This window comes from Erythranthe guttata, chromosome 4 (assembly GCF_056151865.1).
Source record: "Erythranthe guttata isolate IM_541 chromosome 4, IM_541, whole genome shotgun sequence".
In the NCBI taxonomy this organism is placed as follows: Eukaryota; Viridiplantae; Streptophyta; class Magnoliopsida; order Lamiales; family Phrymaceae; genus Erythranthe; species Erythranthe guttata.
Window position 1 is genome coordinate 16,594,221 of NC_142536.1, and position 24,728 is coordinate 16,618,948.

Genomic DNA, 24,728 nt, shown 5'->3' on the forward strand with positions numbered 1-24,728 from the left:
TTATAAAATCTTTAATAAAAAATGTGATAGATATAAGTATCATAAACGATCTTAAAAGCTCTCCGACAAGTTATTTATCCCTTACAATTTCCAAATACCAATTTTTTGTTATGCAAACCATCGTCTGTCAATCGGCACGATTCAATCATATGAAAAGTATAAGCGAGGCACATGTCTTTCATAAACCCATCAAACGTAGCTTTCGAGAGGATATTCATATGAAGAATATAATGAAATATAAATATTAATTAGTAACAAAAACAAAATAAAATATATTATTAAATTCATGAGATAAAGATGATTCATTCATGTATTTACACGAACCTATATGATTCTTTCATAAACTAATTAAAAGTATAAACTCCAAATTTGAGCATAATATATTGAAATTATAATTACGAAATTTCGAAGGTAATACAATATTATAAAAATAAAAATGAAAGGAAAATAGTCAATAAAAAATAACGAAAGAACTAAATAACATAATGAAAAAAAAATCAAGAAAACCTAATTTCAAAATGGAGCTGATTTTATCAAAACAAAACGCACATTTCCATACGTTTTTTATCGAATGAAAAATGATGATGGAATAAAGTGAATCGGTAGGGGATTTATATACTTGTATATGAACAATGAGAAAAGAATCAATAAATGTCATATGATAATAATATAAAAAACATTAAATGCAATAAAAAGATGATAATTTTTTTATTAAGAAATAATATTGTATACCTTATTCTAGGAAGGTATATGTAAAGAAATGATAAATATATCTTTATGTAGGATATTACACTTTAAATCATATTCTTTTATATATACTAGCATTTTCCCCCGTGCGATGCATGTGCGATGCACGGGATATTATTTAAATAGTGAAAAAATAATCAATTTAATACATAATAAGAAAATATAGTACACTAATATAATAAAATTTAATAATGTAGTATTATTCATATTGAATTTGTAGCTTTATCTCTTAAGATTTGAGATATATTGATGAAAATTAGGAGATTAATAATTGTTTAAAATTATAGTTAAAAAATTAGTACAGAAAAAATATTAAAAATAAATAATTATATAAGTAGCTATAAGGTAGGATTCTTTACGGGTTAGGTTTAATTTTGATAATTGTTAAAAATTATAGTTAGAAAACAGTACAGAAAAAATATTAAAAATAAATAATTACAGAAATACCATTAGGATTTTTTATGGTTGCCCAGCGTTTCTTTCTTTTATATATACTAGCATTTTCTTCCCGTTCGAATTTTAAAAATGAAAAAATGATCAATTTAAGAAATATAATTTTTATCTTTATTTCTTAAGATTTGAGATATACATATATTGATCAAAAATAGGAGATTGAAACCGGAACGATTATTCACGGTTCAATGTCAATTTTGATAATTGTTGAAAATATAATTAAAAAATTAATACAAAAAATATTAAAAAATAAATAATTACAACAATGTCATTAGGGTTTCTTAAGGTTGTCCATCGTTTCTTTCTTTTATATATAAGATGATTATTATTATTATTATTATTATTATTATTATTATTATTATTATTATTATTATTATTATTATTATTATTATTATTATTATTATTATTATTATTATTATTATTATTATTATTATTATTATTATTATTATTATTATTATTATTATTATTATTATTATTATTATTATTATTATTATTATTATTATTATTATTATTATTATTATTATTATTATTATTATTATTATTATTATTATTATTATTATTATTATTATTATTATTATTATTATTATTATTATTATTATTATTATTATTATTATTATTATTATTATTATTATTATTATTATTATTATTATTATTATTATTATTATTATTATTATTATTATTATTATTATTATTATTATTATTATTATTATTATTATTATTATTATTATTATTATTATTATTATTATTATTATTATTATTATTATTATTATTATTATTATTATTATTATTATTATTATTATTATTATTATTATTATTATTATTATTATTATTATTATTATTATTATTATTATTATTATTATTATTATTATTATTATTATTATTATTATTATTATTATTATTATTATTATTATTATTATTATTATTATTATTATTATTATTATTATTATTATTATTATTATTATTATTATTATTATTATTATTATTATTATTATTATTATTATTATTATTATTATTATTATTATTATTATTATTATTATTATTATTATTATTATTATTATTATTATTATTATTATTATTATTATTATTATTATTATTATTATTATTATTATTATTATTATTATTATTATTATTATTATTATTATTATTATTATTATTATTATTATTATTATTATTATTATTATTATTATTATTATTATTATTATTATTATTATTATAGATGACTTTGAAAACTTATATATTAAAACATTTCGAACTATCAACAATTCCAAACTAACATTATTGAATTTATGAACTATAAACTTATTTAACAGACATTTATATATATATTCCTTTGTAATGTATGCACAAAATTATTTTACTAATTCACTACTGCTAGTATGGATTTTTTTTTTACCAAACTAATATTATCGAACTATATATAATTTTGAAGTGTATGTTAAGTATATCTAGATATAATTCAGTATTCTAGTTCATAGAATTTTATAATCAGGGATGTATAGAAAATATTTCATGAAAATTTTATTATACAAATAAGGGACAATCATATATGTATATTAGGTCTTGTTGATGCATATTAATATATATGTATATTATTAATTATAAATGAGTTTACCGAGAATATTAATTGCGTAATGTATACGACAATTCGCATTGAAGTTATAAAAAATAATTGATAAAATACAGTTGGAACAATCTATAAACATAAAACAAATATATATAGATGTATCAAGAAATTAATAAAATATATATTATTGCACCAAAATCAAAATATTTATATTTAGGATACTCCATAAGGACATGAAGACATAGAAAATAAAAACATTAGAATAACTACCAAACATAATAGCAAAATGTAATAAACTATTCTATGCTCGTAACTTTTATTATATTACTTATGGCGTCGAACGATAACGAATATGTGTTGCCAATAATAAGATGATTCGATGTACAAAACGAATTCCAACTAATTGTGAGGTATACCCCGCGTGATTTATTTTTTGCTTCATACAAACAAATTTTATTCAACAAACCCTCTTCCTATTCAACATGGATATATTTCTTGGCAATCAATCCAGCAGTCTCTTGAAAGTTTTGCGCATGTACTACAACATAATTAAAATGAAAATTGTTAATAAAAGTATAATCACATTAAAACGCATCTATTGAATAAGAAACATATATATAATAAATTAACTTACCAGTTTGTGCATATCATAACGTGTAAATATTTTTGTAAAATAACATATCGAGCCATTATCCACCGCTTCAACATCATGAAATTGAGATTCTCTTGAATTGCAAAGGGTTGGTACATACACATATTAAATAACCAATCACATGAATCACACCTCCATGTGAATCCATTGGTCCAACAATGATTTGTAGGAATACATCGTTCATGTATAAAAGCCTCAGTATAACCCACAACAAAAGAAAGATTTGAAATCTTCCATTTCAGTCATCCCACATACAATGCAATGTCCAGAGCGTGGAACGACTTTGATTGATTCCCTACATGAGACGCACATACATGGATCGAAATTATGATCAAAATACGCGTTGCAAAGAACACATTGTTTGGACTGAGCGCAAACAATTTTTTTGATCTTCATAAAGTACGAACGACTTTATTTAATAAACTGCATGAAAACAATTAAAAAAGTATATTAAAGTTAAAACCCAAAAGAAAGAAATACAAATAGTACTAATACCTATATATAAAAATAATTATGAATATAAAATATACTTATAATAATCTATAAGAAATGATAAAAAAAAATGTAATATGAAACTATATAATACGAACATTGTGCATTTTGTAATCGAATGGTGGTAGATAAAAATGAAATGAACATTGAGGGGTTTATATAGTATTGAAAATGAACTTAATTCTATGGAAAAACTAAAAATTCAAAAGATTTATATATTAGTAAATGAAATCAAATCAAACAAATAAAGGAAACAATCCAAAAAAAATAAATAATAACTTGTGGAAAAAAATCTTGCAATATAAAAACATTAAATATGAAGATACGATTTTTATTTTTTACCATTCAATTTTGAATTAAAGTGTAAATTAAATCAATCAAAGATGATATGAAGGAATCTTGGAATATTAAAGATTCCTTTATATTGGTGATTTGATATTTTAGTTGAAATATTAATTGACAAATATAATGCATAATCCGGTTTATAATCGAAACATATTTATATTAAATATTGTTTTCGAAATATACTGACAAACTACTGCATTTAGAAAACAATTTCTTGTCCTAACAATTGCGGATTTGAGATCACAAAAAACTTAGAAAACAACAAATATGCTTTAAATTATTAAAATATACTGCATTTAAATTGTTAACTTTTCAAATTTCAAAATATTGCATATTTATTAAATAGTATAATTATTTTTAATTTGAAATATGGAATAATAAAAATTATATACAAACAATAGTGTATATTTATTAAATAGTTCAATTAAAAAAAAAACATTTTTTTTATTATTATTTTTAACGGAATGGATATTCGAATATTCTAAAATATTGAAAATAAAAAAAGAACAAAAACAAAAAAAAATAACAACAACATATTCCTTTATTTTAATATTTTAGTATTTAAAAGAATATTTTTTTATGAAAATTATTTGAATATTCGTAAAAAAATTGAGTTTCGTGAATTTTTTTCAATAAATATATTTTGAAATACTGAAAATATAAATAACATTTTTTTTTCGAATTTATAAAATATTAACTTTGGAAATAATTTATATACATGTGGTAATTATTAAATGATTGTGTAATGTAAAATAGAAAATAACTTAAAAACATCCATAAATAAAAATGCCACCTAATCAATTGAAGAATCCACCTAATCAATTGAACTCCAACTAAGCAATTTTGACAAATGACATCCTCATTTGCCACATGTCAATCATTGAGGGCATAGATCCTCTTTTTATATTATACTAGCATTTTCTTCCCGTGCGATGCACGGAATCGGATTTTAAAAGTGAAAAAAATTGATCAATTTAACAAATCGAATTTTTATCTTTATTTATTAAGATTTGAGATATACATATATTGATGAAAAATAGGAGATTGAAACTGGAATGATTATTCACGGTTCAGTGTTAATTTTGATAATTGTTGGAAATATAATTAAAAAATTAGTAAAAAAAATTTAAAAAACAAATAATTACAAAAAAGCCATAAGGTTTCTTAGGGTTGCTCAGCGTTTTTTTCTTTTATATATAAGATTAATAAATTAGTAAAAAAAATATTAAAAAATAAATAATTATAGAAATACCATTAGGGTTTCTTAGGGTTGCCCAACGTTTCTTTCTTTTATATATAAGATATAGATTTTATGAATTTTGTTTGTTATCTATATTTATTATTTATAATATGAATTAAAAAAAAGCCATCTAAGCATGACATGGAAAAATTTCCTCAAAAAAAAAAAAAAAAAAGGAATGCTATAGAATTATTTTACTCTGATCTTACATATCAAAGAATTATATTAGGAAAATATGTTTTTTATTTGTGAAATTAACTGTACTGAAAAATAAACCGAGCACTACTCTACTTGTTCTCACAATTTTTGTTTTATTTTTATTTTATTCAATGTCGTTTTATTTATATTCTTATAATTGATCCATTTTTTTAATTAATGCATTTGAAAATTACAAGATTTCATCCATAAAACCCAATTTTTAATTATCATTTCCATATATCTTAATTCCTATTATATTACACATTCTTTTTATTATAAAGATTATACTTCCACCAAATCTGCATTTTTTGTTTTTTAAATTTTTTTGGTAATTGTTTAATATTAAGTAATATATAAGTAAATTATTTATATTATTCCATTTAGTATTTCGTAAGTAAATTAATTAATAAAAGGCATTATTATTTTAATTGTTTTTTAATCTATTATAAATTTTAACCTTAATAGGATTATATTGTCGAACGATTTTGATAATGTTTTTATTAATTGTTTACATGAATAAATTATTTATATGAATCATTTCTATTATTTTATTATTTGACCTATTTTATTTATTCGCACTTTTACTATGACGTTTAATTTTGTTAATAATTCCTGCATTGCTTTAATATTTATTTTTGACAAAATTAATTCGCATATCAATTTATGATTTAAGAAAATTATTTTACCAACCTATTAGTTAGTACATAAATACTTTTTTGCATAAATATTGTATAAATTAAAAAAAAAATGTATATATCTAATTTGAATAAATCACATTAATGGTGTTACAATGTAACACCGATATAAGTATGAGTATGATTATGAGTATGAGTATGAGTATGAATATGAGTATTATAATTAATATGAGTACGATTAGTAGCATTAACATCATTATTAGCATTGTCATTAGTTGACTATCAATAGTAGTATCAGTATTGGTATCTTTATTATTGTCATTATCAATATCAATATGAGTATGAAAATGCGTATTTGTATGAGTATTGGTACGATTATAAGTATTAGTATTAATATAACTATCCATATTAGTATATGTAGTAATGAGTATGAGTATTACTATAGGTATGAGTATGGGTATAGGTACGTGAATGAGTGTAAGTATGATTATGAGTAGGAGTATACGTATGAGTATAAATATGAGCATGAGCATGAGCACGAGTATGAGTATGAGTATGAGTATATATATTAATATTAATATCGGTACTAGTATCAATATCAGTATTAGTATCAATATAGGTATGAGTAACAATATATAAGCATCAATATCAGTATAACTATCAATATGGGTATGAATATTAATATCAGTATCAATATCAGTATGAGTATAAGTATCAGTATTAGTATAATATATATCTGTATAAGTATTAGTTCAATATGGGTATAAATATGAGTAGCAATATCAATATGAGTATCAATATTAGTATGCGTATGAGTATAAGTATTAGTATACATATTAGTATCAATATCAATATATATGAGTATCAATATCGTTATGAGTATGAGTATAAGTATTAGTATACATATTAGTATCAATATGAGTATGCGTATAAATATTAGTATGAATTATAATAGCAGTATTAATATGAATATGAGTATGAGTCTGAATATGAGTATTAGTACGAGTATAAGTATGATGATGAACGTGAGTATAAGCACGAGTATGAGTATGATTATTAATATGAGTAAGAGTTTAACATGCACGCATTATACAAATTTAATATTACTATTAGTATTAGTATTAATAGTATTAGTATGAGTATTAGTATCAAGTATTAGTATTAGTATTAGTATGAGTATTAGTATTAGTATTAGTATTAGTATTAGTATTAGTATTAGTATTAGTATTAGTATTAATGTTAGTATTAATATTAGTATTAATAATAATATTAGTATTAGTATCAGTATTATTGTATTAGTATCAATATTAGTATCAATATCAGTATCAGTATCAATATCAATACGAGTACGAGTACGAATACGAGTAGGACTATGAGTATGAGTATGAGTATGAGTATGAGTATGCGTATTAGTATTAATATTAGTATTAGTATTAGTATTAGGGCTCGTTCAGTTACCACTATAAAGTTCTACTAACTAAATAGTAGGGGCTAATAGCATGTTCGGTTGGTAAGATTCACACTTTTTCAAACTCGCTACTAAAATCAAAGCCCGCTATTAAATGCTACTATTTCTTTAAATTAGTAGCACCCCTCCCCCTGAGATTAATTTAATAGGGGGTGACTAAAAAAGAAAAATACAATTTTATCCTTAAAATCATATTTTATTATTGTAAACTAAGTGGTTTTATAGACAATTCATATATAATAACCGATTTTAACAAATTTAATAGAAAATCTAATCTAAGAAACCGAACATGCTACTAACTAAATAATTAATTAGTCAGTAGGGAGTCAATCCAATCTTATGTAATCCAATCTAATCCAATATAGGTAACCGAACGAGCCCTAAGTATTAGTATTAGTATTAGTATTAGTATAAGTATTAGTAATAGTAGTAACATTAGTATTAACATTTGTTATAGAATTAGTATTAGGTTTTAATGTAGTATTAGTGTTAATATTAGAGGTCACATGGGCAAATATGCGTCACAATGTCGAGAGTTATGAGTAGACGTGGTATAAAAATATTTTTCAAGTTACAATGTCGATATTTACTAATGTTATATGCAATATTCTCTACAAAGAAGCCGATGATACATGATTATTGTTTTAAAACACTGGACAAGACAATGAGATCAATATTGAATTTTCACAAATCTTTTGTCACTTAAACATGTGCAGTTTTTGTATGTTCATGTTTATTTGCAATGAGTATAATTTTCCATGAATAATCGAGTATGTTGTTTTTGTTGTTTTTGTGCAAAATTAGTCTATTCATACATCTTCATTTGTTATTTATATATTTATATTTTTGTGTAAGTAATGGGTTGAACTTATATTTTGAAATTGATGAATATTAACATGTTATTCGTCCTCTAATGATAGATTGACTGTAGTTTCATGTTATAATTTACCAACATTTAGATTTATGCGAAACAGTGGTTCATTGATTCGTTTGCTCATCTTGAAGTTCTTGAAGTTGGTTGTGGGATTTCGAAGCGGATGATATTTATAATATTACCACTTTTTTTTTTTTTATGTAGACTTTTTTCTGATAAAATGAAAACACTTTTTTTTGTTCGTCGATGTTTTTTAATTTGTTGTTTTTAAAATTAATGCATTTTGACATGAGACGTGCATCCCACGGGTGAGATACTAGTTAGTTTATAAAATTACATATTTCCAAACTGAATTAACTAAGTGGAAAATGTCGGAAAAATTACACTTTGTATCCCTCAAGTTTATCTCGATTTTGCATTTGGTCCCCATGTTCACAAAACACACATTTAGTCCCTCATGTTCCAATATTTTATCACTTTTGGCCATTCTATCAATTTTCCGTTAGTATTAATGGAATCAAACAAGTGTCCATCACTTTCTTAACTGACAAAACAACGGTAAATTGACGGAAGTGACAAAAAATGTCAGATTGTTGAAATATGAGGGACTAAATGTAGTTTTTGTACACATGAGGGACCAAATATGAAATTAGTGCAAACTTGAGGAACGAAAAATTATAATTTTCCTGGAAGATATCATTTATTTCAAGCATAGCTACAAAGTTCAAAGTGCAAATCTTTGCAAGATATAGGTAGGGACTTCTATATATCCCTTACTTTTACAAACATATAGATCAAGGCAAGAAAACTGTACTTTTTTTTTTCTTTTTCTATTTAGACCATAAAATAGACTAATGAATTAATAAATCATGATCTCAACCTAACCATCTTATAATTCTATAATTTTTGTGTGGAAAAGAGCACTAAATAAAGTTTTCCAGTTAAGTATATTTCGATTAAATTTCATTTAATTATTGTTAGAAGAGTGTATATATAAATCCAGTTAAACTTCAAACAATCAAATCTAGTTTATTATATAAGTTGCATAACCATCAATTATCAAGTGAATAAAATGGCCTTTCAAGCTCTATTTTGCATTCTCCTCCTCATTTGTTTATACTCTCACATAGCACTATCAAATTCCGTTAACGAATGCTCGACTGCCTTAGAGTTTCTTAATCAATTGGGCGGAATCAAGAAAGGTGATAATGTGAAAAGTGTATACGAACTAAAGAATTATTTGTCGTATCTCGGGTATTTGAATCACAACGGACACTCCAACGATCATAGTCAGAAACATGAAAATGTTTTCGACGATTCTTTAGAAATCGCCATAAAAAAATACCAAGAGTCTCACGATCTTAATATTACCGGACTCTTAGATGCTAACACCATAACAAAAATGCACCAAACTCGATGTGGCATGCCGGACTTTTCGAACCCTAATAAAAGTTTTCCATTTCACACCGAATCTCATTATTCATTTTTCGAGGGTAAACCCAAGTGGAACAAGAAAAACCTCAGTTACGCCTTCAATCAGAACGTATTTAAAGAGGCCCAACAACCGTTAAAAAACGCGCTGAACGAATGGGCATCCAAGACACCTTTCAAATTCTATTACGTTAAAAATATGAACCAAGCCGACATTAAGTTTAGTTTCGTGAGATGGGATCGTGCCGATGCCCTGGCCCACTCTTTACCGCCTCCCGACGGAAGGGTCAACTTTGACGTGAACCGGAGCTGGTCTTATGTCCCTAAAAAAGATTTTTACGATATGCAAACGGTTGCGCTGCATGAGTTGGGCCACGTGCTCGGGCTTAGTCACAGCACGGAAGTTAATGCGGTTATGTATCCGACTGTTCGTACCGGTGTAAGAAAAAAATTACATAAAGATGATATCAATGGAATCAAGGCTTTGTACAAGGGGAAGTGATGTATTAATATTTCTTGCATTTTTTTTTTTTGGATTATAAGGTCCGGTGTTCGGACGTAGTTGTGCTAATAAATTACGAGGTTAAATAAAGTTTGCATCCTATACTTAATTTATATATAGTCATTGACTCATTGTTGTGTTTATCTTTTTATAATGACGAAAAATATATATTTTACCCTATCATTTGCATTTTTTAGCCATTCAACTAGTAAAATCCAATGTTGCGAGTCGACTACGGTCGTTGAAAATTTTAGGACGGGTTTTTCTTTCGTAATTTATAGAAAAACATAATTTCGAAATAAACTATGTTCATTATTTCGTAAAAATGGTAAAATTGTTAAAATGTATGTGCGTTTTACCTTATCTCTTGGATCAAGTATGATAACATCGATTCCATTAGCTGACGGGGCAGGGGATTATTCGGTGAATCTGAGGCGGAGCGGGGCGGGTTAAGTTGCCATGAAATCAATACTTTTCACCAATTCTAAAATTTTCACTAAATGCAAGCAAGAGTTATTAATAAAATCCTTCGCTCCAAATAATTTATTTCTGCATCAATTATTCATTAAAAAAAACAAATCAATCTTGGCACCTATATTCGGATGATTTGGATTCGTCCATAAGTAGCGTGGTAATTTGAATCTGAATTTTCGGATTCCGCGATTTCAGTCCTTTTTTTTTTTTTAAATAATGTTTATAAGTTTGAATTTCGAATTTCAAATTTCAAAAATTCAGATATTTTATTTTTTGAAATTGGAATATAAATGAGATTCCAGTTCCGTTCATTTTAATTTCTGAAATTATATTTTTTCCCCAAAAAGTTACACCTATAATACCAATAGGGGAAATTACTGTTTTCATCCCTCAAGTTTGCATCATTTTACATTTGGTCCCTTATGTTCACGAAAAATATATTTGATCCCTCATGTTTGAATAATTGAACATTTTTTGTCATTTCAGTCAATTCACCGTTAGTCAATTAGTTAAGGCAATGATAGGCACAGGCTTTATTCCGTTAGTTTTAACGAAAATTTGACAAAAGGACAAAAAGTGTTGAATTCTTTAAACATAAAGGATAAAATGTGTTTTTTTGTGAACACGGGAGACCAAATGTCAAATATTTGCAAACTTGAAAGACAAAAACTGTATTTTTCCCAATACCAATATTATAAACTAGTTTATGTTGTAGGCAAATAATAAATAGAATTGCCGATTTCCGTTGATTTCGAATCTAAAAAATATCAATTTTAGAAAATATTATGTCATTCGAAATTTACCCATTTTTTTTAATGGAATTATAATTAATGTTTACTTCCAAAAAAATTGATATTTTCAAAAAAAATTAATTCCGATCCGATCCAACCGTATCCATTACTGGTTGGTGAATATTATTACTCTTTCATTAAGTGTTGATATGCTTTTCTGCTTTTTGATCTTGTAGTTGTATAATTGTATTCAATAAGAAAAGCACTAAGTAAAAGGTTTTCTTTTCTCCTCGGTTCTCCTATCAATATTTAACTCAACGTCTGAACATGATCTAAAATAAATTAATTAGGAGCTTCATTTTACCTTCTTCAAAATTCCATGTCTCAAGGCAATAAATAAAGTTTACCAATGTCATAATGTTGCTATCACATATCTTCTATATAACATGCATGATTATATAATTGTTCACACACACACACACAAAGAAAAAAAAAAAAAAAAAAACCAAAATTTCATATATTTTTCCAAGAATCAATTGATGGAAGTTCAATAGTTGAAATAAGCATCCCACTGCTCATTGAGAGGCTTCAACCTGACCTACATCACCTACTCGCGTGCAGTGACCTACCCACGTGTTCCTGTTCACTACACCCAAGGTGAGTGTACAACACCACTCACATAAAAACCAAGTAAATCAAATGGCATCACAAGTTTGTTCATACATATTCCTCTTTTGTTTTCACTTTTATACAACCCATGCACATCCATCTAAATCAAATGACAAAACCTCAATCCCCTTAGAGTTCCTTAGCCAAAACCTCAAAGGGGTCCATGAGATAAAGACTTACTCCAACAACGAAAGACGAGAAAAGAAAGACGTCCTCGCCGATTCTTTCGAATTCGCCCCTAAAAAACATCGAGATTCATATAACATTAATATACTAGGAGTCTTAGAGACTAATAATACCAAAGCAGGAATACAAGATCCACAACACGGCTTGCCAGATGAAAACGCAATCCAATTTCATGCGGCATCGCACTACACATTTTTATCAGGTCGCCCGAAATGGAACAAGAGAAGACTCAAGTACGCGTTCAATAGGAACGTCAACGAAACGTCCAAACCGCCCCTAGAGAACGCGCTGAAAGCATGGGCATCTGCGACGCCGTTTAAATTTATCCGCGTTGACAATCTCAACCTAGCCGATATCCGGATCAGCTTCATGCGCGGGTACCACGGCGACGGGCATCCTTTCGGTGGGACCGACGCGGGCCTGGCCCACACATTTGAACCTCCGGATGGGAGGGTCCACTTTGATGCGGGCCAAAATTGGTCGTCCAGTGGTCAACGAGATGCCTACGATATACAAACAGTTGGGCTGCACGAGTTCGGCCATGCTCTTGGGCTAGGCCACACCAGAAATGAAAACGCCGTCATGTTTGCGAAAATTGACCCCGGTGAGAGGAAAAGCTTACATGAAGATGATATTAATGGAATTAAGGCTTTGTACAACATAAAGTGAATTGTTGATTGATTTTAGTTTCGAAAAATCATTTACTTAGACATTTGATGATTTGTATTTTACTAAATAATTTCAAAGCTTTCTTTGATTAATTTAAGTCAGCCGAATAAAGATTATTATTTTATGTGTTTATTTCCCTATGTTTTTTTTTTCTAACTTGAACGAATTTGATAAAGGGAAGTTCAATTTGAAGTCATGTGAACCATTTTATGGTTCAAAACAAATGTACCTTAGATTTGGTCCGAGTCTGACTCTAGCCAAAATCGGCCATTGATCAACGGACAAGTTAATCGAATGAGTGAACTCGTCGAATTAAACACTTTAAAAAGAAATTTCCAGCCGCATTTAGTTGTGATTGTTTGTTCGTTAAAAAATCAAGGTGTTTTTTGCAAGAACCACCCTTTTATAATCTCTAATTGCTGAAAACCCCCTTGTGTTAAAAAAATTAGTACGAACTCCCCTATGAAAGTTAGCCAAAGTCAATAAGGTCCCTAACGGCTTATCGTGTTCTGCACGCGCGGATTGTGCGGCCGGGTTGCGTGTCTGAAAAGACATAAATACCCTTTCAATAAAAAAAAATGAAATTACAAAATAATGCCAAAGTTTGCATTACACCAAAAGGAGAGTTTCAGAATTTTCAATTCAGTCCTTGTTAATAATTTCAAAACGCCCTCTCTCCAAATCAACGCATTCCCGTTTAACTCTCCACCATTTTCACGCACAACACACACAAAATCCTGCCCCGATGGCGCCCTGATAAGTGTTCGTTTTGCACGATTTTTGCTTATCAATTCTTCGAGTTTTGGTCTTCGTTCGTCCGAGTTTTCGGCTTTATTTGTATATATTATGTTGTTTTTGTTTTATTTATATTTTAGGTAAAGAGAAGCTATTTTTTTCGATTCGAAACGATTTTGGAAGCGAAGCCGAAAATCAAACCAAACACGTGCAAAAGTGCATTATCGCGGGTGTGGCACTGTTTCGTATTTCAAGCATTACTTTTGCATACTACCTCCGATTGAGCTGATTCAAGTGGCCTTAGAAAGCTCACTTCAAGATCTACAACTTTTGTGAAATGCAAAATTGTCAAATTCAGGATAAAAAAGGGTCAAAACAGTGTTTGAAGTTGGCGCAGAAGCCCAGATCGCGATCCAGCCTTCCTGGATCGCGATCTGGGGGGTCTTATAGAAGGTTTTCTTGATCAGGACCCAGATCGCGATCCAGCCTTCCTGGATCGCGATCTGGGGGGTCTCACAGTACATTTTTTGATCAAGAACCAGATCGCGATCCACCATTACCGTATCGCGATCTGGAAAGGCGGTGCGCAGTTTCCAAGGCTGCCAGATCGCGATCGAAGAAGCCCAGATCGCGATCTGGGAACAGAATTCGAGACAAGATATTTTTCTTTGATTTCCTACTATAAATAGAAGGTCTCTTCTTCATTTTTATAACTCTCGATTAACTCTCGACTTCTTCTTCGGTTTTCTCTTCGATTTTCGCCAGTTCTTCGCGGGAAGGTTCGACGAGGGTTTCGAATCGGGTTTTTCATAAGCTTTTCTTTACGTTTAGTTTATAATTTCTCGTGTTCTTCATTTTGATGCTATGTTTGTAATGAACTAAGCATTTTCTTCTAGGGAAATGAAACCTTGTATATATTGATTTTGATTTCCAGATCTGTGATCTATTTGTCGTTCTTTGATTCTGTTTATGTTTTCCTGTATTAAATGCTTTCGATTGTTTGGCCAACAGTTGAATTGATTGTAAATGGGAATGAACTCGAGAGAGGATTTCTCGTTTGATTTTAGGAAAACATAGCTCGGGTTGTGGAAACGGAGACGTGATGCACCTTGGGTAGCCCTTAAGGACTTGACCTAAATGCTCTCTTAATATCAGGTTCTGAACGGAGACGTCGGACCTGTGGGTAGACTCTAACTACACTGGAGACGGGGGTTAAAGTACTTTAGTGTCTGGGTTAGCGAATATAAAATTGACATTAGATTCGGATTTGTAAATCTTTATCGATAGTACACTGGTGGATTTTATCCTAGAAGCCATCACACGTCGGAATTCCTCGCTTATACTGGCGGACCGTTGTTTTTATTTTTGTTTCCTTTTAGATTCATTTCATCCTCCATTCTTTCATCCGTCTAGATAAAGTTTAGTATAGTATAATTACGGTACTTGGTAAATTTAGGAACTTAATTCCCTGTGGATCGATATCTGGAATTCACTATTCTGCAAAACGCGATACTGTACACTTGCGGTTATTTATACGTAGGTTGTACGCGTATCACGCCCCTTCGCCGGAAATTGACCAAAATATACGTTTTTCCGAACACTTTGCCGACATATTTTTTCTCCCGTGGAATTTCTTCTTAGACAGATCACTCCCTTCCTTCATGTTTTTTCCATAAAAAACAAAACCTACATTTTATGCTTGAAGCTCTTTTCTACATCAAACGAAACCAAGGGGAGGGTCGGAATTTCTTCTTAGACATATTATGTTGGAGTTTGATTCAGACGATTGAGTTAATGATTAAATGAATATATGCAGCAAAGGGTTCCACACGAAAACTTGTAGGACTTGTGACTATCACTGTGGTTGCGGCACTTTATTTTCCAGGTAATTTTTTTTTCATTTCATTTTATGTTTATATATACTGTGATACTGATCACATGGCGTTGTTAATTTAGTTTGCTCGTGCTGAAATAAATATAGGAGGGATAGTTTTCGTCGCGCACCGGGCGATTTGCAATGTGTTTGGCTTTGGAGAATACGACTGACCGTTCTAAAATTCCGTCAGTGGTGCACCGCCTCTTCCTGCCACCAGTCCGCCACTTACTCCATCTACTAGCTAGATGTTGTCTCGGCCGGTATTGTCTTATGTTCAAAGTTCAGGTGAAGTACCGTCGAATTTGATCGTCTTTTACTTTTGTCGGCAAGATCTAAGTGTGACATAAAGGCGTGTAGGATTCTATGCGTTTTACCGATCACGAACTGGCGAGATACATTTGGGGCGGTAGAAGAAGAAGGAGGTATATAATCAATGAATTTAAATTTATTTATGTAAATTGAATACAAACGGGTGTTTTGGGAATATTTGTGTTTAATGTACTGGGGGTATTATAGTCATTTTAGCTAAGTCAAACAATCAAATGGCGAAGAAGGGATGGTTTGCTATACGAAACATGACATAAGGGAATCCTTGCTAATTTTTATAACACATGTGGGTTTTCGGGAATTAGAAATAACACAGGGATTAGGGGGTTTGGTGCTATTAGCTCTAAAAATCAACGGTCAAAATTTTAAAAATGTTGGTCGACAGTCAGACTTAAACCCAACCGATGGGTTGACACTCGACACGCACAAATCATCGTTTTCCGGCCCAATTCAAGATTTTGACAACAATTCAAAAAATCAAGAATGTGAAAAAAAAGGCATAGTCCCACTTTGTAACCTTGAAATATATCATTTTGGCACTTTGTACCCTCGAAACAAATTATAACACTATACAATCTCGAAACACAATATATCATGCATAATGCATCCCAAATGAATTTTTAAAGCTAAAAGATGTAATTTAATATTTATAGTGATATTTTTTTAGGATGGCAAATGTCAAATATTTTTTTTATTCATCAATCATTTTGAAACTATAAAGTGCAAAAAGAAAAATACATTTTATCAACATATTTAAAAATTATACTTTTTTTTATCAAAATAAAATATTTTGACGAAAAAAAATTATTCAGCTATTCCGTTATCAAGTTATCTGAAAATCATATTTTCTTCCATATATTTTTACCTAATATTTTCAACCAGTTACAATAAAAGATCCATCAATCGAATAATTTAGTGATAAAAACTTATTTTATTTAAGAAAATTTAGTTTTTTTTTTTTTAAATAATTCGGTGTAATTTTTATTTTTTCGCATTTTTGTCCGCTTGGGTTGGAAGTTTAAGAAAAACAACAATTTATTTTTTTATTTTGCACCCCAAGAAAAAAAACACCAATGAAAAATGAAATTGCCTTTATTATTCAATTCATGTTGCATTATGAATAATTTATTGTGTTTTAAGGGTGCAAAGTGCTATTATAATTTTTCGAGGGTGCAAAGTGCCAAAATAGGGTATTTCAAGGGTGCAAAGTGGGATTAAGACAAAAAAAATTGTCTAAACCGGTCTGGGAACCGGACCGATCCCAAATCTGAAGAAGAAAAATGCAGGGAGCCCGCAAAAGAAAGCAAACCCACCTACAACCCTCCGCCAAATCACCCAAATCCACCGTGAATAGCGGCTGCGCCGCCGCTGCCGTTGAAAGCCCATTTCCAGATTACCCTCGGCCCACCGCCGAAGAATGTTGCTCCGTACGAGACGACCTGTTGTCCCTCCACGGTTTCCCAGAAGAGTTCGTCAAATACCGAAACCAGAGATCGAAAACAAAATCAAAATCCGCCGATTTCGGAGAAGATGATGATGAGAGAGAAAGTGTTTTGGACGGACTGATGAAAACCATACTTTCACAGAACACTACTGAGCTTAATTCTGAAAGAGCTTTTGCTTCTCTCAAAAGTGCTTTTCCTATTTGGGATAATGTATGTAAGCTTCTTCTTCTACCTATTTTTTAGTTGATTTTGATTATTCTTGAAAGAGTTGCATTTATGGGTTTTGTGCATGTGAAGTTAGATTGTGTTCTTGAAGTTGCATTTATCTCGAATGGGAATGTAAAATCGTAATCGTAAAATTACAATTTTACATATCTTGGAAATTTAAATAGCCTGCCCCTAATTCTATATGTCTCAACGTGTTCGTTGTTCGTGCTACATTTCAATCTTCCTCAAATTTCGGAACTAGTCGTGATACTTGAATGCAAGAAAACATTCGATGGATTGTTGAAAAGGGTTGAGCTTCACTTGTTACGATGAAAGAAATTGAGTTTGTCCCCGAAAACTATGTCAAGTCCAATTATGATATCACCGTAAAATCGTTAAAAATAAGAGTAAAATCATACATTTTTAAGGATTTTACGCCTGAACATAAAATCCTAGGATTTTAAAATTTTATTCATGGTTGATTTATTTGCGGACAAATTGTGAAGAAAAAGTACTCTTCTAACGAGTTTCTGAAGTTTGCATATTTTAATTGTTTATTCATGCCTACGGGTGCATATGTTTAAGGTTCTTGCAGCTGAGTCCAAGTGCATTGAGGATGCAATAAGATGTGGGGGCCTAGCACCGACGAAGTCGTCTTGTATAAAGAATTTGTTGAGTAGCTTGCTCGAGAGAAAAGGGAAGTTGTGCATGGAGTATTTGAGAGAATCTTCAATCGAGGAGGTCAAGGCGGAGCTCTCTCTTTTCAAAGGAATTGGTCCTAAGACGGTAATTTTTCGCCAACAAATGGTAACTTTTCGAAAGTGATTTAATTGAGTTCTAATGGATTTGATTGGTTAATTTTTTAAGGGTAAATTACGGTCACCCCTGATGTGAGGTCAAATTACGAGAGAAAAAAAACCCTCATGTTAGGGTAATTACAACCACCCATCAACTACGAATCTTCTTACACGTGTCAAATTCAACATAATATTCTATATTCCGTGGAATGTTCTCTAATTTGTATTCGTTTTGTGCAAAAATGCAATTTCTGATGAATCACATCTTAGGATCATCTTGTTTCAAAATGTGGAGCTGGAATGCGGTAAAACGGGTTCAAACTAGAGAATATTCTACATAATCTAAGAGAATCCATTAAATTTGACACTGCAAGAGTGGACGTTTAAGAAAACATAATTTATCCAAACAGGAGGGATTTTTTCATAATTTAGCCTTACCTTAGGGGTGGCCGTAATTTACCCTTTTTTAAAGCAAGTATTTTTTTTGCATTGAGATAGTAGATTGGAAAACATATCTTGTAATAAAATTATCTGGTTTTTCTTTTCATAGGTGTCATGTGTATTGATGTTTCATTTGCAACACGACGATTTTCCCGTGGACACACATGTGAGTACTTCGTAATTTTTTCGTTCATATTAGAACGCCACACCTAAGTATTTAAATCTTTCTCGATTTTTCTTTCTATCCAAGTGAATTGATAAACATCTTCTAACAGGTTTTTCAGATAGCTAAAACTATGGGTTGGATTCCATCGTATGCGAATATAAAAAATACGTACCTCCACCTCAATAATCGGATTCCAGACGGACTCAAGTTTGACCTCAATTGTCTTCTATACACTCACGGTAAGATTTGTAAACGATGCTCGAATAAGAAATTAGGCAAGAAAAATAAGGAAGTCGAAGATTTAGGTTGTCCTTTGTTAGCTTATTCTAAACAAATTGTCGTTGAAAACAAGATTCCAAAAGAATATCAAATGTCGAAAGTTGGGACTTGGGAATCGAAGCCGTTGAAGCCCTGATAAGATAATCGAGCTAAAAGGTTCCTATACGGATCTTTTTCTCTATTCTCCTTCAAATAATCGATGCATTTTTGTACCTCGTTTTGTATCTCTAAATACATTTCATTAGCTTTCTCTTTGTCTGTCAATACATCCTCCCTTCCTGCATGCAGCATAACGCATGCAGACTCAGTCTCGTGTCAAATTGAAAATCGGGTTAAATACTCCTCTCTATTTACGATAAAAAAAAATAGCAAATTAAATATAAATACCTTCTACTGAAATTGGTTTTCCGAATCGAAAATAAAAGCGTCCAGGTAACTTGGGTACGACTAAAGGATAGTATAGTAGCTGCTTCCCGATTTCGCCTTCAACATCGCTCCTGTGTGTTTGCCATTACACATTACAACCAAATGAAACTAAGAGCTATTTTGTGTGTGTATGTATATATGTATATGTATGTATATATGTATGTACGAAGTGATTAATTACTTGCCTTAACCTGACGACTTCGCCGGTTAGTTCTTCTATGAAGGTCTTGAGTGGCGGAATCTTCATTTGATCGTTGCAGTCTAATAACAACTGATTCGAGAAAGAAAAAAAAGGTTGATACTAATAGTTAGTTTCGAAAAGCTTTTGCAAAAACAACCCAAGTATCGGTCCAACCTCGAAGGGTGAAAACCGTAATTTACCCTCGAGATAGAAAGAAAATATTGAACAACGCATACACTTACGTGAACAGTATCATCTTCACCAACACTACCAAAAGGTATAATCGTGGCCCCAAATTTTGCAGCCATTCGAACAAACTCCGGTTCGGCCGGCCAAAACATTTTGTGTTCTTCACCCTAAAATTAGTACACGGTTTAACTAATACATAACCAAAAAATCTTGTACATAATATATATGTGTGTGTGTGTATATATATATATATACCTTTTGATGAAATACCTCCCTTATACCCCCCGGATACAGCAAAACGTGAGATTTCGCCGAGAGGCCTTTGTATAAATTAGTTGCGGATACCGGAACCCCACCGAGAACTCTAATCACGTCGAAAAAGGACAATCCCGGAAATTTTCCTCCTTTCTTCAATCTTTCGAAGAATAACGGATGCGCCATTCCTCTCACCATAATATTCTCGTTGGTCCAAAAACTCGAGACGAGCAATACAGCGTCCAACCCCATCATCATGTGGTTGCCTACTAATAGCACCGGTCCTTCCAAAGGAATTCCTCCGAGCCCTCGGACGACTTCTCCACTATCCCTAGTCGAAATCATCACCGGATCGAAGGCCGTATTCATCCAACTGAAGAAGATGAATAATAATATAATATAATATAATACAATATATGTGCATAAATAAAATAGCTGACGTAATCACTGGATCTAATGCACACGTATTAAGAAAAATATAATAAATGCATCATTGGAATCCTAAAGTGATGACAAATAATTTGAAACAATAAAAATTCTCGAAATTAATGAGATAAATAATTTGGTATGCATTGGGTAATTCATACAAGATTCTTAATACCTGAATGGTCGAAGAATCGTCTTAAGTTCCGAAGGGGTCGGTGGAAAGAAATCAAAGAAATATTCAACGGATGCTCCTCGACGATAATAATTGACGCGCTTTATGGTTGCTACAAGATCAAAAGTTTCATCCTGTAAGAAAATTGAAAACACCAATTTCATAATGACATTCTATAGCCAAGCAACCATTATGTAATAATCTTTATAATTCTCTAAATTATTATTAACTCATTTCTTGTACTATTAATTTGTTCTTACCGAGAATAGAGGGTCCCGATGGTGAATAAACGAACGAACCTCACAAAGTTTCAGCATACTAGAAAGTCTTTCACTTTCGATTTTGTTTGGCCTCAGCATATCTTTTCCACTACATGCATGGATGATAATAATTCGAACTTTTATTCGTCTATTTTATCAAAATCAAAGGCTTTTAGTTTTATTAATGAAAATGGATAAGGTAACTAACCTGTTAAGTACAAGTGTCTGAGCGTTGACAGTGTGAAGATGCGAATCCAAATAGCTTTGCATCTCATGAAACATCCTCAGCTTCCACACAATTGTTCCTACTGTTGAAATCGAACACGAAATTGGAAAAAAAAAAAAAAAAATCGATTATATTGTCTATAAAGTTTTATCATAATTCTCGAACATGTCATGAAAAAGAATTAGCGGCAAAAACCTGGTACTTGAAATTGTTTGTGAATCACGTCGGCAGAGGAAGGCATAAGACTTTGGAACAATGATTTGCTGAAACTTGCCGCTGCCACATGACAAAAAAAACAAAAATCATACATATGCGTTTTGTCTTGGAAATCATGGATCTGGATTATTAATCCACCTCACCTGGATTGGCCAGGATTAAGACAAGATCAATATGAGGATTCTTGGCAGCAACAACTAGTGCAAGTGATGCTCCAAAGGACTCTCCGACAAGATATATCGGTCTCTTTTTTGCTCGATTGTGCTCTGTTCTAACAGTATGCTGAACAAGCTTCACTAGGTCTATAAGAGAGAACAAATTTTAAAAACGGAATGCATGCGAAGGGAACCAATAACTATCATATATCCCTTCAGAGAGAGAGAGAGAGAGAGAGACCTGGCAACGATGTTCGATCGGTGACAGGGATATGCAAGCACCAGATATCGAAAATCCTTCATGCATGTAGGGAAAAGAGAGATTAAGGATATTCGAACAAATTAATAGTCTAAGTAATAAAAGGCATATATACTCACAACAAGTTTTCATATATATATATATATATATATATATATATATATATATATATATATATATATATATATATATATATATATATATAATATGAAGGGGAATAAATTATATTGAGTGAGAATTAAACTTACTCTCCAAGTCTTTTATGTTGCAACATGAGACCATGTCCAACACCATCAATCCCTACATTATTGATTGAATCGTCGCTTCAAATTAGACGTTAATTGAACGCATACAACAAATGATACAGTAAGACCTCTATAAATGAATAATTAATGTTGAACTAGGAAAATATATTAGTTTGTGTAAACATCAATCATTCAAACAACCTATTATTAGTTGGAACGTTCTGATGTGTTTGCATACATGCATGCATAATCTCATTAGTGTGAGGATTGTTGGAACATCGAGTTTTGACCCAACATCGACTAGAAATGAAAGCAAATTGTAAAATTTCGATCGAAGTTTTAAGCTATGTAGCACGAAAACTTCAGCTGTTTCTGTGTTTCGGAGTTTTGTGACAGACACTCGATGACACTTGCCAAACACCTTATGGGCCATTTTGCAATTTTTAAAAAGTTAAAAACATGTTTGAATAGCAAATTTTCAAATATTTTCCCATGTCCGTTTCCCCATATTCTCGTTTCCATGTCCGTGCAACACAAGTTTTCAGTTAATTAATTTATGTGTAATTTACCCGTTGACGGGTCTTGAAAAGACATAAATACCCCAAGGTTTTTTTTTAAAAAATATATAGAATTAAAAAGGAAAAGAAATCATCTTTTCTTCTTCCCCGTCTCCACCCCACCTCCCAATTATTCTTTGTTTCCTTTCCTTATATATTCATGGCCATGAGCATGGTTCGTCGGAACATCGTGGGGCATTGTTGCGGACACTATTGTTTCAATTCCATTGCAACGGACGAACGGACAACTTTTAATTAAAATGCTAAAAACTTAGAATTAATATCAAATAAATTTTTTATACTTATTTTACAGCAAAATAATATACAAACTATCATTAAAACTTTAATTTTAATTTTAGAACAATTTTTTAACCTTGAGAAGTGCAAAAATGAACAAACAATATAAAAATTCCTAACTAAGGGTAAAATTGTAATTTTTGAAAATATCTCTTTACTTAAAAGAAATCAAAATTAATTACGACTAGATTCAAATTTTTGAAAACTTAAAAAACCTAATTATAATTCTTGTCGTTAGTTCCCCATTGCCCCAAATCAAACTACATTTGAAGTTTTGGAGCTAATTGTAAAACATTCAAGTAACAATATTATATTACTTTAATATGGAGAGAGAGAGAGATGACCTGGCAAGAAAAGCAAGAGAGGAGACCCCGTTGACCTACACCCACACTCCACCGGCGAAAACCACCGCGGCGGTCCACCGTCGTTACTAAGTTCCTTCAACTCCGAGCAATCTTTTGATCTCGTCAAACTAGTTTTAGTCTCGGAGCTGCTTCCTTTCACATGCAAGCAAACAGACGCACCGCTGCTGCTGCGAGTTGGCCAGGAGCGCCGGATAGCTTGCCGGAAACAGGTGGCCGGAAGATGATTTACGACCCTCGCCGCCGTGGATTTGAGTGGTGGCCTACTTACACTAACAGACTCCATCATATCATCCCATATTCTTTTCTTTCTTATAACATTGGTTTATATATATATATATATATATATATATATATATATATATATATATATATATATATATATATATATATATATATATATATATATATATATCTTATATATAAAAGAAAGAAACGCTGGACAACCCTAAAAAAATCCTAATGGCATATTTGTAATTAATTAAATCTTCTAATTATTAAAATCTCTTTTTCGTTATTTTGTAACTTTCGCTCCTAATTATCCTGCATATTATTTGTAATTGTGTTTTTTAATTTCCATCCCTCATAATTTTCACCCCTAAAATCTCTAATGCACAACTAATTTCCTAAAATCTCTAATGCACAACTAATTAAATCTTCTAATAATTAAAATCTCTTTTTCGTTTTTTTGTAACTTTCACTCCTAATTTTCAGCCCTAAAATCTCTAATGCACAACTGATTAAATCTTCTAAATATTAAAATCTCTTTTTTTTGTTTTTTTGTAATTTTTTTTATTTTATCTCCAGCATATTTTTTGTATTATTTTATCTCCAGCATATATTTTTTTAATTTTTTATTTGTTTTCGATTTTTATCACATTTTTAATATTATTTTATCT

General features: G+C 30.2%; 4 protein-coding genes across 5 annotated transcripts; 3 read left to right on the forward strand and 1 right to left on the reverse strand.

Annotated features, from left to right (window-relative positions):
* The first annotated feature begins 9,740 nt into the window (after positions 1-9,740).
* On the forward strand, positions 9,741-10,601 carry LOC105966784 (metalloendoproteinase 5-MMP). The gene has a single exon (XM_012991365.2). The coding sequence runs from the start codon at positions 9,741-9,743 to the stop codon at positions 10,599-10,601; it is 861 nt and encodes a 286-aa protein (XP_012846819.2).
* Positions 10,602-12,505: 1,904 nt separating this feature from the next.
* Positions 12,506-13,330, forward strand: LOC105966782 (metalloendoproteinase 1). The gene has a single exon (XM_012991364.2). It carries the CDS (start codon positions 12,506-12,508, stop codon positions 13,328-13,330), a length of 825 nt encoding a protein of 274 aa, XP_012846818.2.
* Positions 13,331-17,512: 4,182 nt separating this feature from the next.
* On the forward strand, positions 17,513-19,910 carry LOC105966788 (DNA glycosylase superfamily protein). Of its 2 annotated transcripts, none has more exons than XM_088817028.1 (4): positions 17,513-17,923; positions 18,506-18,727; positions 19,268-19,324; positions 19,434-19,910. In XM_088817028.1, the coding sequence occupies exons 1-4, from the start codon at positions 17,549-17,551 to the stop codon at positions 19,737-19,739; spliced, it is 960 nt and encodes a 319-aa protein (XP_088673154.1). In that variant the 5' UTR covers positions 17,513-17,548; the 3' UTR covers positions 19,740-19,910. The 2 variants fall into 2 exon arrangements, with proteins under 2 accessions (XP_088673154.1, XP_088673155.1); XM_088817029.1 differs by having other exon boundaries at positions 18,506-18,706.
* On the reverse strand, positions 19,497-24,124 carry LOC105966781 (phytyl ester synthase 2, chloroplastic-like). Its single transcript, XM_088817027.1, has 13 exons — positions 23,812-24,124; positions 22,617-22,668; positions 22,351-22,406; positions 22,098-22,256; positions 21,934-22,014; positions 21,721-21,820; positions 21,513-21,621; positions 21,256-21,386; positions 20,655-21,027; positions 20,453-20,566; positions 20,215-20,300; positions 19,991-20,100; positions 19,497-19,881 (listed from the first exon to the last, which is right to left on the reverse strand). The coding sequence occupies exons 1-13, from the start codon at positions 24,116-24,118 to the stop codon at positions 19,691-19,693; spliced, it is 1,869 nt and encodes a 622-aa protein (XP_088673153.1). The 5' UTR covers positions 24,119-24,124; the 3' UTR covers positions 19,497-19,690.
* Positions 24,125-24,728: the final 604 nt, after the last annotated feature.

Coding starts and splice junctions, on each gene's coding strand:
- LOC105966784 (XM_012991365.2), top strand. CDS start 9,741: ATGGCCTTTCAAGCTCTATTTTGCATTCTCCTCCTCATTTGTTTATAC.
- LOC105966782 (XM_012991364.2), top strand. CDS start 12,506: ATGGCATCACAAGTTTGTTCATACATATTCCTCTTTTGTTTTCACTTT.
- LOC105966788 (XM_088817028.1), top strand. CDS start 17,549: ATGCAGGGAGCCCGCAAAAGAAAGCAAACCCACCTACAACCCTCCGCC. Junction 18,728..19,267: donor TAATTTTTCGCCAACAAATG/GTAACTTTTCGA, acceptor TTCTTTTCATAG/GTGTCATGTGTATTGATGTT. Junction 19,325..19,433: donor ATTTTCCCGTGGACACACAT/GTGAGTACTTCG, acceptor ATCTTCTAACAG/GTTTTTCAGATAGCTAAAAC.
- LOC105966781 (XM_088817027.1), bottom strand. CDS start 24,118: ATGATGGAGTCTGTTAGTGTAAGTAGGCCACCACTCAAATCCACGGCG. Junction 22,407..22,616: donor CAACATAAAAGACTTGGAGA/GTAAGTTTAATT, acceptor ACATGCATGAAG/GATTTTCGATATCTGGTGCT. Junction 21,028..21,255: donor ACGATTCTTCGACCATTCAG/GTATTAAGAATC, acceptor CATCTTCTTCAG/TTGGATGAATACGGCCTTCG.